This window comes from Panthera onca, chromosome C1 (genome assembly GCF_046562875.1).
Source record: "Panthera onca isolate mPanOnc1 chromosome C1, mPanOnc1 haplotype 2, whole genome shotgun sequence".
In the NCBI taxonomy this organism is placed as follows: Eukaryota; Metazoa; Chordata; class Mammalia; order Carnivora; family Felidae; genus Panthera; species Panthera onca.
Genome location: NC_138346.1, coordinates 180080759 through 180100261, shown reverse-complemented (window position 1 = coordinate 180100261; position 19503 = coordinate 180080759). Strand labels below are relative to the sequence as shown.

At 36.0% G+C, this 19503-nt stretch overlaps 1 protein-coding gene, 1 long non-coding RNA gene and 1 pseudogene across 10 annotated transcripts in view; 1 reads left to right on the top strand and 2 right to left on the bottom strand.

Moving 5' to 3' along the window:
• The window catches only part of OSBPL9 (oxysterol binding protein like 9), a 192109-nt gene that overhangs the window by 154253 nt on the left and 18353 nt on the right, over positions 1-19503 (top strand). For 6 of the 9 annotated variants that reach the window (XM_060624266.2, XM_060624268.2, XM_060624273.3 and 3 more), the window contains 4 exons: positions 3958-3996; positions 7655-7745; positions 11298-11402; positions 16620-16779. In XM_060624266.2, the coding sequence (XP_060480249.1) occupies positions 3958-3996; positions 7655-7745; positions 11298-11402; positions 16620-16779 (395 nt within the window). The remainder of the gene's footprint in view (positions 1-3957; positions 3997-7654; positions 7746-11297; positions 11403-16619; positions 16780-19503) is intronic. The other 3 variants (XM_060624267.2, XM_060624270.2, XM_060624269.2) reach the window with 2 other exon arrangements.
• Positions 858-10426, bottom strand: LOC132672345 (uncharacterized). Its single transcript, XR_009607484.1, has 3 exons — positions 10331-10426; positions 2431-2528; positions 858-1068 (listed from the first exon to the last, which is right to left on the bottom strand). It is a non-coding gene; the product is annotated as an uncharacterized LOC132672345 (long non-coding RNA).
• LOC132672343 (T-complex protein 1 subunit zeta pseudogene) lies at positions 8251-9968 on the bottom strand (annotated as a pseudogene).

Below are 19503 nucleotides of genomic sequence, written 5' to 3'. Positions count from 1 at the left end.
TTCAGAGAAAAGAATAGCCTTTGCATTAAGGAATGAGGGACTTAGAACCAGATAAACGTATGGTATAATTTAAGTGGGAAGTAGCATTAGACCCTTTCTTTGTTTCATTAACATAGTTCATATTGAATTCAATTAAATCTCCAGTTCAGTAATACTTGAGGTTTAGCTTTAACTGATCCTGATTAAAAGCCATTTGTGGTATACTTAAAAACAGAATAGTTTTTAAAAAGAAAAATGGGGAAGGCGGGATGAATATAGCTTTAATTTTAAGTAGTAGAACAAAATTCCTAAAGTACATGATGGGAATGGATTAATAGGAAAGCATTTAATAGTCTGTGGGTTCATCTAGCTTTGACTCTGCCTTAAAAGACAAACCACAACAATAACAAGAATAATAAACCCTGATTTAAAATACCCTGTAGATGAAGTGCCTGGTGGCTGGCTCAGTTGGTTAAGCGTCTGACTTCAGCTCAGGTCATGATCTCATGGTTTGTGTGTTTAAGTCCCGCATCCGGCTCTGTGCTGACAGCTCAGAGCCTGGAGCCTGCTTCAGATTCTGTGTCTCCCTCTCTCTCTGCCCCTCCCTCCCACCCACTCCCCTGCCTCTCTTTCTTAAAAATACACCCTTTAAAAAAAATTAAAATTCCCTGTAGGTATCATTCATTATTAATGGGTGGGGGGCAGTTTGTCAGATATTGAAATTTATTTTAAATTACACCAGAATTAAAAGTGGTCTTTTTAGATAACATACGTGTGTATATATAACATAGTATTTCAGTAATCAATCACTACATAACAGAGCAGTCTAAACTGGAGTGTCTTAAAATAGCAGTAGTGATTTAAATTTTGCTCACAAATTTGCAGTTCGGGTAGACCTCATGACTTGTTCATATTTCATGCAGTGTCACCTGTGATAATTTGGGGGCGGCTAGAGGATCTACTTTTAAGATGGCTCACTCACACACTGCAAAGTTGGGCTGGGGGCCTAGATTCTTCTCCATAGAGTCCTCTTTACAGCTGCTTGGGTTTTCTCACGGTATGGTGGTTGGTTGGGTTGGTTGTTTTCTGCTAGAAAACAAGGAGAAAGAAAGTTTGTGACATATCTATGAACTAACGTTAGAAATCACATATAGTCATTTCTGCTGTAATTACTGGTAGAGACTGTCACAAAGGCCCACCTAGGTTTTAGTGTAAGGGACGTGAACACTACCTCTTGTTGGGGCCATTTCTGGAAAATTTAATCTATCACATGTGTATAATATTCCTTTCTAAGAAATCCTTTGGAAAAACCAATATTTAGAAATTAATAGGGGAAAGCCATAATTAAATCAAAATGTCATCTGAGCAAGAAACTTTCTAATTTCTTTCTCTAGAATTCCCAATAATTTATTTTCAACTATCTTCATTAAGAATTACTGAAACTTTGGATATTCTAAATATATAGTTAATTTTTCAAATGGGGAAAACCCCAATATGAATTACATAGATAACAAAATGCCAGATATTCTCAAGGATATGTGAAAGATACACACTGTGCTAGAAGTTCTCACAAGCACCTCTAGGTTTGATGATTTGCTTGGAGGACTCACAGGATGATGGATATTCATAGGTACAGTTTATTAGAGCAAAGGATCCAAAGCAAAATCAGCAAAGGGAAAAGGCACATGGGACAAAATCCAGAGAAAACCAGGCACAAGCTTCTGTCTGTCTTCTCCCAGTAGACTTGCATAGAATGTGCTTAATTCCTCCAGTAACAAATTGTGACAACATGTGTAAAATGTCTACCAGGGAAGCTCATTAAAGACTCAACACCTTGGAGCTTTGTCAAGTAAGCACTTTCTACATAGCACTTATCAAGAGTCCAGACTTAGAGAAGGAAAACAGGTTGTCAGCACAAACAAATTGTTTGCTTATACAGTTTAGGTACAGTGAGCCACCCTTATCAGATAGAATGGTCAGAGGCCAGCTTTGCAGGCAGACAGGCCTGCTATGTTAGTGTTAACTTATTCCCAAATCTTCAAAGTGCTCTTGGTTGACACTTCAATATGAAGATTTCTGAGTAAACTCAGTAAAGAAAAAGTTATAGGTACGTGAGATAGAATGTGGACATTATGTTTAAAACCAAGACCAGATACTGGTTTCTATTCATACTTAAACATCCTCATACTATGGAGTTGAAACATTAAACAGTTTTATTTAAAATTAAACATATTATCTATATAATGCAAATAGGTGGATTATAATTACAGAAATGAATATGTGTTGGTAACTTTCCACCACCTTCTTAAAGTATGTGCTTGGAGAAGCAAGGCAAAATAGCGTATTAGTTAATTAAGAACATGAGTTCCAAAACTGGACTGTGGAATCCTGGCTGCCCACCTTCTGTCTCAATTTTCTCATATGTCCAATGGGAATAATAATAGCACCTACCTTATAGAGTTGTTGGTGGAATAAGTGAAATAATAAATGGGAAATATTTGCCAGGCATTCGCTCCTATGTCATTCCATGGATACAGTGATTATATTTACTGAAACAAAAATCAGACCATCTATTTAGAAAAGTGTAATTCTGGGCCCACAGCCAGATATAGGAAATTGTGTTTGTCCCAAGTTTTTAAGGGTATATGATTGTCATCTCTTTATTTTTATTTATTTATTTTTTTTATATATGCAATTTACTGTCAAATTGGTTTCCATACAACACCCAGTGCTCATCCCAAAAGGTGCCCTCCTCAATACCCATCACCCACCCTGCCCTCCCTCCCACCCCCCATCAACCCTCAGTTTGTTCTCAGTTTTTAACAGTCTCTTATGCTTTGGCTCTCTCCCACTCTAACCTCTTTTTTTTTTTTTTCCTTCCCCTCCCCCATGGGTTTCTGTTACGTTTCTCAGGATCCACATAAGAGTGAAACCATATGGTATCTATCTTTCTCTGTATGGCTTATTTCACTTAGCAGCACACTCTCCAGTTCCATCCACGTTGCTACAAAAGGCCATATTTCATTTTTTCTCATTGCCACATAGTATTCCATTTTGTATATAAACCACAATTTCTTTATCCATTCATCAGTCGATGGACATTTAGGCTTTCCATCATTTGGCTATTGTTGAGAGTGCTGCTATAAACATTGGGGTACAAGTGCCCCTATGCATCAGTACTCCTGTATCCCTTGGATAAATTCCTAGCAGTGCTATTGCTGGGTCATAGGGTAGGTCTATTTTTAATTTTCTGAGCAACCTCCACACTGCTTTCCAGAGCGGCTGCACCAATTTGCATTCCCACCAACAGTGCAAGAGGGTTCCCGTTTCTCCACATCCTCTCTAGCATCTATAGTCTCCTGATTTGTTCATTTTGGCCACTCTGACTGGCGTGAGGTGATATCTGAGTGTGGTTTTGATTTGTATTTCCCTGATAAGGAGCGACGTTGAACATCTTTTCATGTGCCTGTTGGCCATCCAGATGTCTTCTTTAGAGAACTGTCTATTCATGTTTTCTGCCCATTTCTTCACTGGGTTATTTGTTTTTCGGGTGTGGAGTGTGATGAGCTGATTGTCATCTCTTTAAATTGCAGTGAGAGTTTAAGGGTTGTGGGTAGTTATCATAACATACTATAAAATTAAACCCAGAAATTTCAGGGTCTTCCATCCTAAATTAGTGTATCTGCTTTTAATACTTGGTACCAATATGAGTACACAGTTCCATAAGTTATTTCTATAATGAACTTAATTAAATACCTGTAGAGAAAAAATAATTGTTGGTCGTGTTTGTTTTATAGCCAGTGATAGAATTATGTTTGGTTAGCAGTGTACAAATAGAATTACAATTTTAGTAGAAGCCAAGAGATAGTCTAACGTTGTTACTTACCTATAGTAAAATAAGCTTTCTTAATAGGGAAGAAAGTACAGAAGGAGTTACTTAAAAGAATGAAGTTAATATTTTTAACATTTCTCCTTAAGGACCAGTGTAATGCGGAGAAGCACGCAGATGGAATTATAGTAAGTTTAATCTAATCTTTTTGTTTCCCTTTACTTCTGCAGAGCATTATAACCAGTCATGTCAGGAGAAGCCTGAACTTCTACTCATTTTTCAACACAAATTCCTCTTTTACCTACTCACTGCTTTTTTGTTGTTGACTCTTGCAATTTTCTTTAAGCTTCTAAAGTTGGCCATCTTTCAGCAATCATTTGGAGGGGAAATGTTAAAATTTTTCTAAGTATTGATTCAGATCGAATCACTTTGCATGTGTTAACATGAAGGGTTAATCATGGTGTGAAAATGCAGCTTTTATGACTAAGGCATAACTCACAATGCTACTATCAAACTTTTTCTCAAATGAAAGCAGAAGGGGAAGGATACAATATTGAAACATATCTTAATCTATTTCAATATGTTTATTGGTTTCCATTTTATTTTTAGATTTTGCTATTGCAGTATATATTGCATCTTTATTAGAACAAATTGCACCATGAATTCTTTCACTTGTAGCCATTTTCTTATTCTTTCCTCCCCCTTGGCTTTTTACTCTTCGCTTAGATTCAACTTCTACTTTAAAAAGAAAAGAAAATTTTATTGTTGGTATTTCCCATCTGAAAATAAAAGTTCGAGTTTGAAGATTTATAGTTGGAGCCACCCTATTTTTATGATAAATGAATGACTTCTGTTTAGACTGTGCTTCTAAAGCAGGAGGCAGCCTCTTTTTTTTTTTTTTTTTTTTGAGACTTTACAAATGCCAGCTTGTCTGAGATCTGGAAACTCTTCAAAATCTTCAAAACCATCTCATGATTATACTTGAAAGGATAAGCGTGTTAACTTTATATTTGTTTTAAAATGAAAAAAGTTAAAAAATCTGTGTTGTTTGCATGTTTCTTAAGGCAGAGATAAGAGAAGCATTTTTAAAATATGAATTAAAAGCATTGGAATTTTTCTCTCTCTTCACAGTGTGAGTTCAGAGTTTGAGGCATGGTGATTTAATACGAATATGTCGTATAAATACAATGTAATGTAGTATCTCTTCCTGAGATATCACTTAAGATTGTAAGCCTCATAGAAAATGACTATTTATGTTGTTATTATTAGCTATTTTTTTATTATGTTAAAAAAAAGTTGGCTGAGTTTTATAAAGCATACCCAAAATGTTTGGTCATTTACAATTAAAAACATCTAGAAAATTTATACTTAAAGAAAATCTAAACCTGTAGAAAACAAACATATCTGAATCATTTGATCAAGGACTATAACATTTTTCCCTAAGAGTTTTTATTTTTAAAAGATAAAGGAAATGTTCATGGTTTAGATCTTGGACCCATACAGCTAGAACCTGGCCTTCCTACTCACTAACTGTGACCTTAGTAGGCATGTTACTCAACCTTTGAACCTTAGTTTTCTCATGTATAAAGAAAAGTGGCTAGATCTACCTCAAAACATTGTTGTAAGGTACTGAATGAGCACAGAATCAATAAATGTTCACTATACATATATACATTTATATATAATTTATAACATTTTATTGCATGAATTCTATAAATGTTATAGCAGATTAGAGCTGAGGATTATTGTTTGCACTTCTAAAGCTCTGCTTTAGAATTTCTATAATTTCTATAGAATTAGAGTTTCTATAATTTTCTATAACAACAAGCAACAAAAGATATGTGGTACCTTTAATATCCATGCAAAAAAAGTCTAAAAGTATCTTCTTTGGTTGACTAGCCTAATCTTTAGAACATTTCACCTGGAAAACAGATTGCATTCAAAAGATAGAATTCTGCTGGTCCTTTTTCCCAAAGTTATTTCTTAGTTGCTTGAGTAATTTTTCTTATATAAAAGATGAGGATAATAAGGAGGTGACATATTCTCCTTCCCATGGATCACGGTATTAATGGCAAGATTTTGACTTTAAACCACTTGGAGTTCTTTGGAGAAAACCACTGGGTAAAAATGGAATTTATTCTAAGAACAGCTCCAGGACTTGTTGAGACACTTGTTATTATGTCCTGGTCCAGTATCTGAAAATAGAATCACAAAGTAATAAGCAGAAAGCCCCTATAGAACGTTTAATCCAGCCATTTCTTCATTTTACAGACTGGGAAGGTGTGGACCACAGCAGATAAGAGACTTGCCAAATTCTTGGTAGAGGAAAGATTCTAAGGAATTAAAATTCTTAGTCTGTTTCTCTGCTTTTCCCAGTGCTTCAAAACCTTCTGTACTTCATTTTAGTGGGGTTTTATTATTAATGACTGTTTTCAGGGTCTCTCCTCTAAGTGTCCTTTATTTTTCCATTAGAATATTTATGGTAGGTAAGCTATTATAGTGACAAGCTTCAGAATTCTTATGTTCAAATCAGTTGATTTAAGAGATCTGACTTAGTGCTTTTAAAATTTATGCAGAGAGGTAGTTTAAGAAAAAAATTTTTTGAACTTAGACATTAAATGAGAATGAGATAAAAACTGTCCCATTATCTCAGTTATTGCTAGGGGCTTCTAAATTTTTATGAATACTATTGGAGCTCATTCATCAGTAAAGTATTTCTCTTCTGATTCTATTTTGATATTTTCTGTTATAAGCCCTGATATACATTTAAAATTTAGTTTTCTGGATCAAGGAAAGCTAAAGAACTGAAAATTTTATTTCTTGGGTTTTATCTGATGTGGTATTCTAAATGAGAGATCAAACTTAACTCTTGACAAAGACCTTATTTTAATACCACCCACCTCCTCCAAATAAAAAAGCATCAGTAAACTATGGAGTCTGGTTTTTAAAATACCATCCTGCTGGCAGAATAATTTCTTGGCTTGAAATTAGAAACACCTAGACTTTTTTTTGCCTCTAAAATTATAACTATGTTTATTTTTTTTCTTCTAATCTTCAAAAAGGAAGGCTTCTTCCCTGCATCCCCCAATTAGAATATACATCTCTTTGCTTTTAATGACTGTAAAATTAGATGCCTATACTGTGTGTACACAGTATTAGAAGGTGGCAATAGTATGAGATGGAAAGATAAAATCCTAGTGGTACAAATAAATTTGCAAGTCGTAGTTTATATATATATGTGTGTGTGTGTGTGTGTGTATAACTATATATAGTTATATATATATAGTTATACATATATATAACTATATATATAGTTATATATATGTATAACTATATATAGTTATATATAGTTACATAGTTATATATATATTTTATATAATTATATATACATAGCTATAGTTTTTATTTATATAGTGTTTATTAATATAGTTTAGTGTTTATTAATACCAAAGCAAGAGAGACTTTCTCTATCTTTGATAGAGAAGCAGTATTTGTGGTGAACTGAGAATTAAGTGAGAAGCACTGAAATGAATTGAGAAGTTACTGCTGTAGCTTCCTGAAATTTTCCCACACCTTTTTACAACTCTATGCAAGTTTTTCCATTTTAGCTTTACCTGTCTATATGACAGAGACTGTCATTTTCCTTCCTTACTACATTTTTGTTTTTTTAGGAAATTCTTCTGTATTGTAAAAGTGTTTCATTTCTTCCTTGCATTTTGATCAGCGTATCTATATAGCTACCTCAGGACTTTGCTGTCAGGAATCTGGGCATTTCATACATTTGGGAGGGTCAGCACTGGGAAGGCATTTAATTAAAAATAACTGTACTGTGTTTCTTTATCTCAGAGTACTATTAATCCTGTGGATGCAATATATCAACCTAGTCCCTTGGAGCCTGTGATCAACACAATGCCTACTCAGACTGTCTTACCTCCAGGTATGATATTTGGAAAGATATTTCACAGATTCATTGATTAGAAAAAACTTAATTTGTACGACTGTCATGGTAATCTTGAAGGGCTCATTTTTTTTTTTTTTTTTTTTGATAAGTAAAAGGAATCAAAGAAATGGTATAACAGAAAATGAAATAGAAAAAGATATATTTTGGTATTGGGCTTTTTTTTTTTTTTTTTGCTTTTCAAGGAACATTTAATAACAAGGTAGGTAACATACTTGTCTAACATGGTACCTTTAGATCATGGAAGCTAAAGCAAAACATCCTGTTCATTGGGTGAAAACAGCCTGCTTAATGGTGTACACTGCAGTGAAATTTAAATAAATACTGTAATAATAATTTCAGAACTTCAAAATTTGAGTGTCAGTGTTCCCTTTTTCGTATGGGAAAGGAAAGTGCTTTTGAAAATCATTTGAAGCTTGGACGAAAATTCCATAGCTATATTCTTAGGATCACTCTGTAGTCTTCATGATACAAATGACACAAGGGAAGCTTCAATTCAACCTTTTAGAGAAGACATTCCAGCTCGCATGATCTCATCAACCAGGAGAATGTTGGTGGCAATCACAGTGCAGGAGTGAAGAAGCTGTTTCTTTACACAATAGTTATCCCATATGCCTACTTCAGCAGCTACCACTGGCTAACCTGTGTTCAAGTCCACACCTACAAGTTGACCTGATTCTGAATGTTCTGCTTGAACTTTAGTGTTTCTTGAAGGTCAAAACCAGAATTCTGAGCAAGAACCTTGGGAATAATGAGCAATGCATCAGCAAATGCTTGCACTCCAAGCTGGGCCCTGCCCTTTACACTGGCTTATATTTAATCAAGGCTTCTGCCATTGCCACTTCCACTGCACCAGCACCTGGAACTACACAGCCATCATCAATAGCATTTTGAACAGCCCTCAAGCCATCTCTTATTGCATGTTTGATTTGAGTGAGTGTGTGCTTATTTGGTCCTTTGACCAATAATGTGACAGAGTGAGGGTTGTTACATTTCTCAATAAAGGTGAATTTCTCTTCTCCCAATGTATATTCATAGACAAGTCCTGCATGTCCCAAACAATCAGGATTTAGGTCATCAAAAGAATTTAGAGCTACTCCACCACAAGCAAGAGTCAGCCTTTCCATATTTCTCCTTTTAGCCCTCCGCAGAGCTACTATGCCTTCTTTTGCAAGAGCATCTAAGGAAAAGGGGTCAATTCCCTTTTGATTAATAACCACGAGTCCTTTATCTGAATCACCACAGACTTTCTTTTTCAGTTCTATTATTTTTTTAACTCTACCTTCAATGAATTTTCTTTCAGCTTTTACAAGCTTCTCTCTCTCTTTTACACTCTTGTAAAAAAAAAAAAGCCAGAATTCACTTCTGTTTTTTCATATTCTGATGACACATTGCACGTGAGGATGTATGCATCTTCTACTCTTTTTTTTTTTTTTTTTTTTTTTTTTTGTCCGTATCAGGATGCTGCGCCCCATGGTCTAAAACAAGACCTCTGATTAAGCTTCTATCAGTTTCAGATTTATGTCTCATCTCCATAATCTGAACCATGAAGAGGTCAATAGGTTCATCTTGTTTTTTAATGGCCAAAATGGAATCCACCACAGCCTCTGTTAAGACATCAGCAAGTTCAGCATGCACTTTAGTACGTAGAGATGTTCTGGCCACATCTATAAGTGTTTCTCTGTCCTTTTCTTTGCTTACTTTGACTTGTTCCAAAAACTGAAGTGCCTTTTCCTTTGCAGCTTCAAATCCTTCTGTTATTATTCTGGGATGAAGACCTTCAGAAATGTAGAGATCTGCCTGTTTCAGTAGTTCTCCAATGATTAGGACATTGGAAGTGGTACCATCACCAGTTATGTCATCCTGGGCTGTTGCTACTTTGGCTATTAAGGAGGCTGTTGGGTGTTGAATTTGCATTTCATGAAGCAGCACATTGCCATCTTTAGTAAGCTTGATGTCTTCAGCACCAGAAACAAGCATCTTCATGGTGCCTTTAGGCCCCAAGTTGGTCCTCAGCACATCCTGCAGTCCCCGGGCTGCGCTGATGTTGACCGCCAGCGCCGCCTGGGCTCTGGCTACCTCGGCCTTGGGGTTCAGGGTCTTCACGGCCGCCATAGCTAACCACCACAGGAAGAGGAGGAGACCCGGCGTGCGGAGTGCCTAAAGCCGGCTCAGTGTGGCCTGGAGGCGCTACCCAGGTCTTCTCAGTGTTGGGCTTTTAAAAATGTTTCTTTTATTTTATTTTTGAGAGAGAGGGAGGGCACAGGCAGGGGAGGGGCAGAGAGAGAGAAGGAGATGCAGAATCTGAAACAGGCTTCAGGCTGTGAACTGTCAGCCCAGAACTCGACACAGGGCTCAAACCCACAGAGATCATGACTGACCCAGAGTTGGACACTTAACTGACTGAGCCACCCAGGCACCCCAATATTGGGCTTTTTTAATACAGTGAAAGAGCTTTTGGCTTTCAAAGAAAGAAGAAAAACATGATTACTAAGACTTGGGTTAGCTGGTGGGACAGAATCCTATGACTCAGGATTCATGCTACCAAAGAAAGCTTACTATACCTTGATATATACTTGAAGGTAATCCAGGAACTTTCTATTTGGGGGTATTCTTTATAGCTGTGAAGAATACGAATGGTTTCTTCTTCATGGTGGATTCTATGGTAATAGAAGGGAAGAGTGAAATTTGTGATGCCTACTGATTATATAGACATGAATTTTTAAGTATAGAGTACAAAATAGTAATTTTTTTTTGAACTGGCAAAAGAAGGCTTAGGGGCAACACCCAATGTATACCAGTTCCTCCTCTTACCTTTTGTGGCATCCAACACTTTTGTGTTTTCAATGATGCAGTTAAGTCAGAAATTATAATGAAAAAAAAAATCCCTTTAAAAATACTTCCAAGTATGTGAAATCCTTTTGTGAATTTTTTTTAATGTTTATTTTTTTTATTTTTGAGAGAGAGTGGGCACGTGAGCAGGGAGAGGCAGAGAGAGGAGAGGGGAGAGAACCCCAAGCAGGCTCCATGCTTATTAGCACAGAGCCTGATGCAGGGCTCGAACTCACAAATTGTGAGATCATGACCTGAACCAAAATCAAGAGCCAAACGCTTAACTGAGCCACCCAGACACCCCTGTGAATTTGACTCCTTAAGAGAATGAGTTTAAGTATCTTGTGGGGCTAAAGAGGAAGTACTGTGCCCCATTTTTAAATGATTTTATGTGGTTTGATGCTTAGAAAGACCTTATCATTAGAAGCATTTGCTAGTTTTACAGAGCATTTTTACTGAGGTATTGGCCTACCTTGACTAGTCTCTTGATATCTTGCCTAATGTCTTAGTACTGAGTAGCCTATCCTCATTGAGTTTAAAGGGGATTAAAGATCATGAAGGAGTAGCATAGAATTTGACTTAATGGAAGACAGTTTCATAAATTCCTGATCTTTATGATTTTGAATTGCACACAATTGCAGCTAACAGAGTTGTATTTGGCTTTTTCTCTAACTTATTTTATATGTTTAAATCTTCTAGAACCTGCTCAGTTGTGTAAGTCAGAGCAGCGTCCATCTTCCCTACCAGTTGGACCTGTATTAGCTACCTTGGGACATCATCAGACTCCAACACCAAATAGTACAGGTACAGATTTGTGTAACTTTCTTTTTTTTTATGTTTATTTTTTGGAGTGTGCACGTGGGGGAGGGTCAGAGAGAGGGGGACAGATGATCCAAAACAGGCTCTGCACTGACATCAATAAGCCCAATGTGCAGCTCAAACTTACGAACCAAAAGATCATGACCTGAGCCGAAGTCAGAGACTCAACTGACTAAACCACCCAGGTGCCCCTGTATAATTTCTTTCTCATAAAGCCCCATTAACATTTAAGATGTGTTTGATTGCTAATGGGAAGGAGAATGAAGAAATGTGTATTTGTATTGGAGCTATCCTAATTTTACCATTACAGTTCTGTACATGAAGTAGTTAACTTTGTGATAGAGCTAGAAGCTTTAGTAATAATTGTATTTTACGTAAAATATTCCAGGATTTTGTTTGTTAACCTTAAGAAAAGATTTATTTTGGAGCACCTGGGTGGCTCAATTGGTCAAGCTTCTGACTCTTGATTTCCACTCAAGTCATGATCTCACAGTGAGTTCAAGCCCCGCATTGGGCTCTGTGCTGACAGTGTGGTGCCTGCTTGGGATTCTCTCTCCCTTTCTCTCTGCCCTTCCCCTGCTCGCACACACACTCTCTCTCTCTGTCTCTCTCAAGATAAATAAACTTTTTTTTTTTTTTTAAAGATTTATTCTGAAGATCTGTATTGGCTTTTTAAAAAATTTGCTCAAGTCAGATTTGTATACTTTATTATTGTAAAGAAATCAGTACAAAAATATAGAGAACAAAAGCTAAAAGTCCTCTTTATTCTTCCCTCTGTCATTTGCGTGTATTTACACGTAATGCATGCATATATGTACACATATACCTGTATATGCCTTTATTTATTTATTTATTTTTTAGTTAAACTATTGTTTTACAATTTTTGAGTATAGTTGACAATGTTACATTAGTTTCAGGTGTGCAACTTAGTGATTTGACAGGCTTATACATTATGCTGTGTTTCCCCAAGTGTAGCTACCACCTGTCCTGTTATATCACTATTACAATAGCATTGACTGTATTTCTAATGCTGTGCCTTTTATTCCTGTGGCTTATTAATTCCATAACTGGAAGCCTGTATTTCCCCCTCCACCCATTTTGCTCACCCACTCCCTTCCTGTCTGGCAACCATCAGTTTGTTCTCTGTATTTATAGGTCTGATCCTGCTTTTTGTTTGTTTATTCATTTGTGTTCTTTCTTTCTTTGTTTCTTTCTTTAAGATTGTGGCCACTTATGAATGGAGTCATGTGGTATTTGTCTTCCTTAGTTAGACTTGTTTCACTTAGCATAATACCCTCTAGGTTCATCCAAATGTCAGTGTCATCCCTTTTATGTCTGTGTAATATTACTGTGTGTGTGTGTGTGTCACATTTTCTTTCTTTATTCACCTAATAATGGACACTTAGGTTGCTTTCATATCTTGGCTGTTGAAAATAATGCTGCAGTGGGCATGAGAGTGCATGTATCTTTTTGAATTAGTGTCACCATTTTCAACACTTGTTATTTCTTGTCATTTTGACTTTAGCCATTCTGTCTGGTATAAGGTGATATCTTATTGTGGCCTTTGATTTGCATTTCAGTTATTTGTGATGTTGAGCATCTTTTTTGCCTGTTGGCTATCTGTATGTCTTCTTTGGAAAAATGTTTATTCAGGTCCTCTGCCCCTTTTTAAATCCGATTATTTGGGGTTTGGTGTTGAGTTGTGTAAGTTCTTTATATATTTTGGATATTAACCCTTTATCGGATAGGTCATTTGCAAATATCTTCTCCCATTCAGCAGGTTGTCTTTTTGTTTTGTCAAAAGTTTCCTTTGCTATGCAAAACTTTCTATTTTTAGGGGTGCCTGAGTGGCTTAGTGTCAGACTCTTGATCTCAGCTCAGATACTGATCTCTCAGGGTTGTGAGTTCAAGCCCCACATTGGACTCCATGCTGGGCATGAAGCCTACTTAAAAAACAACAACAACAACTTTTTATTTTGATGTAGTCCCAATAGTTTATTTTTGCTTTTGTCTCCCTTGCCTCAGGAGATATCTAGAAAAATGTGCTACAGCCAATATCAGAGAAATTACTTGCCAGTGTTTTCTTCTAGGATTTTTATGATTTCAAGTCTCACATTTAGGTTTTTAATCCATTTTTTAGTCTGTTTTTATGTACAGTGTTAGAACATGGTACCGTTTCATTCTTTTACATGCAGCTGTCCAGTTTTCCCAGCACCATTTATTGAAAAGACTGTCTTTTCCTCATTGTATATTCTTGCCTCTCTTCCTTTGTCTTTCTCATGGATTAATTGACCATATAATGGACTTATTTCTGGGATCTCTGTTCTGTTCCACTCATCTGTCTATTTTGTGCTAGTAACATACTGTTTTGATTACTGCAGCTTTGTAGTACATTTTGAAATCTGGTATTGTAATACCTCTACTTTGTTCTTCTTTCTCAGGACTTGCTTTGGCTATTCAGGGTCTTCTGTGGTTCCATACAGAGTTTAGTATTACTTGCTCTAGTTTTGTGAAAATACTTTGTATATTCTTATTGCTGTTTTTGTTTTAACCTGAATTGAGATCATGCATTTCTGTGACTTTCTCTTTTCATTTAACAGAGAACGCTTAAACAGCCTTCCATGTTCATACAGTTAGATACATACAATGTTCTTTTTATGGCTGCCTGACCACATATTGTTTTTCCACTGATGGACATTTAGGTTGTTTCCAGTATTTTCCTATCTATAAGCAGTAGTACTTCAGTGAATATCCTTGTGCAGCCACTTTTGGTACATACATTTTTTTTTTTAAGGAAGATTTATCATTCTTTCACATATTTGTCATCTCACAGGCAAAAAAGGGTACTTCATTTTAATTTGCATTCTCTTTATTTAGACTTATGGTCATTATTCTTTCTGTAATTTACAGAGTTGCTGTCAGTGTTAGTATTAAATTTAGTTCTTATTTTGAAACTGATTAGTTGTAAACTGAGGTGCTTGTTGAACCAAACTCAAAGGAGAACTAAGTGCTTTTGTCCCTATTATAACTTGAGGAAGTAGAAGATAAGCCCCTGTTTGTTGCTCCACAGATTTCTTTCCTGGGCAGAACTTTTCCTTGGTAATAATGAAAAATTACCTTGTGACTTTAGTCCATTTTGAAATTTGAATTAGTAAAGATGCTGATACTATTACTTTGGTCTTTAATATTTAATAGCATGGGCAGCTCTCTCCTGAATTTTGAAAGAAAGAAAGCAAAACTAACTCCTCTTATTTGAAGCTCTTGGGAAAATGCTGATAAGCAATTTGAGTAATGAGGTTGAAATGTTTGCCCAACTTTTTTCTGTATTTCATTACTTTTATCTTCCTTTTTTGTTCGTTTTAAAAACAGTACCTGTGTTTTCTTGTGTTTTTATAAGAAAGGATACTCTGGTTTCTCTTTAGATCATATAAATCTTTTGCCTTTTACTAAAAAAAGGATTATGTCAGAGTTTTGAAACACAGCCAAAATAGGTCTATTTGAAGATATGTAAAATTGATTACAAACTTTAAAAAAGTGAGCACTCTTCCTATGTACATTCACTTTAGCATAATTACTTAATAAATAATTTAGGATACATTGTTTCAGATTACATTTTTAAAATATAGCATTTTAGAGTAGGTAGATTTAAAGAAATTTTGGAAATTAAATTAACATATGATTTATATCCTGTTTGATTTTTCAACCTAATTTCTTCATCTTCTCCATCTTTCCCCAATACAAAAATGAAATAAGGTAATAAAAACTGAGAAAAGAAAAAATATTGTTTGTTCTCATAAGGAAAACTCCGTTCTTTTGTTTGCATTTCCCAAATTCATTTTCTTCTTTGGACACTTTTTCAATTGTGTGATCATCTGGAGTGTTTGCATGTTACTTAATCATTTTTGATTCCTGGGTGGGTTGATTGTTTTTCCTATTTTAGTAAAAGAAAGTCTCTTTCCCATCTTATTGCTGCTATTGCAGGGGGCAGAGAGGAAGAACTTAAAGTTATTTGCTAAGATGAACTATTTTTGGAATCTACAATAAGATTACCTTTTTGGGGTTCCAAACTCTTTGTTATGTTCTTAAAAATATCTCGGGGCGCCTGGGTGACTTAGTCGGTTAAGCGTCCGACTTCGGCTCAGGTCATGATCTCGCGGTCCGTGAGTTCGAGCTCCGCGTCGGGCTCTGTGCTGACAGCCTGGAGCCTGTTTCGGATTCTGTGTCTCCCTCTCTCTCTGACCCTCCCCCCCGTTCATGCTCTCTCTCTGTCTCAAAAATAAATAAACGTTAAAAAAAAAAATTAAAAAAAAATATCTTTGTGAACATGGCAACTAAATGTAGCAGATGAATTTGCTTTTTAATCTGTAGCAGTTTAGCATACATTGCCTGAAAGCCTTTAGATGCTCTGTAAACACTTGTTAAATTAATATCTCAGTAGTCCTCCATTATTTGATACTTTTATTGTTTTACTTTGTTACTTAGACAATCCAGTGATCACAGAGATTAAATAGTAGTAGTCTTCTTTCTGTGGATCTCTGTTAATTTCCATTTCCTTAGACTGTTTAGGAATAGAAAAATGTTCCTCCTAGTCCTTTCCTTTTCCACATTCTTCTCACGATAAACCTGTTTTTCTCTGTCCCCGAGTCCCAGGCACCTGATTTTTGACTTAGGTAGGAAAGAAGTGAGGAGTTTGGATGGTGAGTGCTGGGGCTTTGTGCGGCACTTCTGTGTTTTCATGTGACTGCCAAAACAGTGACTGATGTGAATATGATATTCTGGATAGCATTTTAACATTCATGTGGTCTTTAATATTCTTTCCATTATGCGTTTTCATTGTCTCACTGCTGCACTTTTTAAATACCTGGATCTGCAGTATAAAGTAGGAGCCCTGGCTTGTATCTTTTGTGGGACTTCTGACCCCAGAACTCACACACTGAGATTATAATCAAAAGAGCTCCCTAATTATAAATAATTATGGAGTGGGAACATAGCAATTTTTCATTTAAAAGGCTGTGTCCCATTCTATAATATGATTTGCCTTTGTCTAATTTAAATAGTGATTTTCTTTAAAAATAATGTAGGGACTTCTACCAACTTAACTTTTTCTTGATTTTAGGAAAGTCTGCTTTGACTCCATCTCCCTAATTTTCCCCCCTCTGTTACCAGCATTGTCTCCCAATTTAAAATGTTTTAATTTCCTAGGCAGTGGGCACTCACCACCTAGTAGCAGTTTGACTTCTCCAAGCCATGTCAACTTGTCTCCAAATACTGTCCCCGAGTTCTCTTATTCTAGCAGCGAAGATGAATTCTATGATGCTGATGAATTTCATCAAAGTGGCTCATCCCCAAAGCGCTTAATAGAGTAAGTAAATGAACTATGTGTTTAAGTGACTCTTTTGATTTTAAAAATTAATTTGATTTTGAGACTGCTGTTAATGATGGACTCCCTTACAAGTTATTAGACTGGTGTTGACATACTCCCTTATAAGCTTATTTTTGGTTATTGAGCAAAGACATTTCTGTGAGAATGTTGATTTTACTTTGATTTAATTCAAAAGGAAAAAAAAAACATCAGCTCAAGTAATATGCCAGTATTGTTCATTAAACTCTAGGCATTATTTCTATAGCACCTATGTTCTATAGAACATTAGGAGAGAGTTAAAGGAGAGTGAGAAAGCTAGCAAGTATTATACAAATAAGAGGTTACCGTTACTTGTTTTGTATTAGAGTGGAGATATTAAATACCTATAAGCCAAGCACTATACAAGTGGAGGGAATGATCTAGAGGTTAAAAAAGACCTAGTTCCTGCCTTCAGGGAACTTAGAGTTTGTTGGGAGATCAAACAGATAGTTATTATCCAGTGGGATACATGCCATGGTAAGAATAATCAAAGGCCATGGGAGCCTTTTGAAGTCCTTAGAAGTAAGGGAAGGATTCACAGAGGTGGCAGGGGGCGTGATTCTAGGTAAGAATGGGAGTGAGTAGGAAGAAGGGATGTGGCGGTGATGAAGGGGAAATAGAAATATTTTCATGGGGGTAGAACCCTATTAAGGCAGGCCTATAGCTACACAAAGGGAGGGGAGTTGAGTTTCTTGGCGGAAACTATAAATTGTTGAGTGTGACTGGAGCATAAATTGTCTTAAAAAAGGATACAGAAGTGGTTGACAAGGGCCAGGTCATTTAAGACTCCTTTAGCCTTGGGTGCCTGGGTGACCCCATTGATTGATGGTTGAGCATCCACCTCTTGATTTTTTGGCTCAGGTCATGATCCCACGGTGGTGGGATTGAGCCCACATCGGGATCTGCACTTAGCGTGGAGCCTGCTTAAGATTCTCCCTTCCCCTCTGCACCTCTTCCCAACTTGAGCACTCTTTCAGAAAAAAATAAATAAATAAAAGGCAAAAAAAGACTCCTTTAGCCTTTTATAAATTTTGAACATTTTCTCACAAAAAATAGCCATTACTGGTCAGGTCTGCATTTTAGAAAAATAGATTTGCCTAGATTGTTCATAGAGTTGAATGAAGTGGGGCTGCATTACAGGTAGGAAGATCAGCCTAAACCAGGTAGTAAGTTGAGAAATGTTGATAGCTTTAGCTAAGGTACTAGCATGTAAATGAGGGAAACATGTGTATTCCAGAGACATTAAGCAGGCAGATTTTAATAGATATTAATGATAGAGTTTCCCTCATTAGAAAATATTTGTCCTTTTTTATACTATTGAAAAAGCTAGTTAGGTATGTTCCATTGCACAGACAAGGCTTTTTAGGTGTAAAGTCATTTATCTGATAGCTGATAAGCAAAATATGCCCTATTGGCATATAGGTTGCTATTGTTAAGACTTTGGATTCTGGAATCTCAGAAAGAAATAGGTTCTAAATCTGTTTTGCTTTTAAGGTGTGTAGTCTTGGTCAAGTTATTTACCTGTGTAATCCTCAGTTACCTCATTTGTAAAATGAGGTTAATAATAGTTTCAACTTCAAGGTGTCATTGTGAACATTTAAATGAGAATAGTGTCAGTCAAGTGCTTAATAAGGTATCTGGCATGTAATAAGCACTCAAATATATAGAAAAAAATTAATATTTGCTTTAATGTTACTTATGTTTATTGTAGATATAGTTGGCTTAGTTGTTGGGTATTGTTTCTGATTCTACTGCTTTTTCAGGACTTGGTACTATTGTTAGAGCTTGGCATTTGCTTTGTAGGAAGTACAAATTTGGAAATAATTATATGTGAATCTGTAAGCCCAGTACCATCAACCAGTCCTTAAGCCTCAAACTTTGTTTCCTTTTAATAAATACTGTGTAGGACTCTAGTTTTCTTTTTTGTATTTTATTTTATTGAAATCTTTTTTTTTTTTTTTTAATGCTTATTTTTGAGAGAGAGAGAGCGAGAGACAAAACATGAGCCAGGGAAGGGCTCAGGGAGCACAGAATCTGAAGCAGGCTCCAGGCTCTGTGCTCTCAGCACAGAACCCAACGCAGGGCGTGAACTCATGAACCGCGAGATTATAACCTGAGCCAAAATCAGACGCTTAACCGGCTGAGCCACCCAGGCACCCCAGGACTCTACTTTTCTCAAGTGTACACATGAACTGAAAAATACAGTATTCGTATATAATTTCATCATAACTACTCAAAATCTCAAAACTTTTAAGCAAAATGATTATTGGTTCAGGAAGTTTTATGTCTTAGTGGATCAGATTCAGCTTTTTAATGTGGGAAAAGTGAAATCTCCGTGATATAAGTAAACACATACAGTTAAGACATGAGACTAAAGGAAAAGAGGTTTGAACCCACAGCTCAAGGCCAGGTTAGCAGAAAGGCTTGGTTTAGTATCTTTTTTTAGTGTCGTATGTGGAGAAATAAACTATTGAGAAACCGTTATAATTAGTTTGCCAGTAGGGATTTCACTTTAATTTTAAAATTGTTTTTTTATGATAGTGGAGGAAAATTCCAAAGTAAACTGATTTGTGATGTTTTTAAGTAAGTTTCCTTTAAACAGAATTAAGGACAATCTTACATCAAAAATTTGGTATTACTTTAAACAAAGTACAGTTGAATATCAAAATGGACTCCTCTATCCTC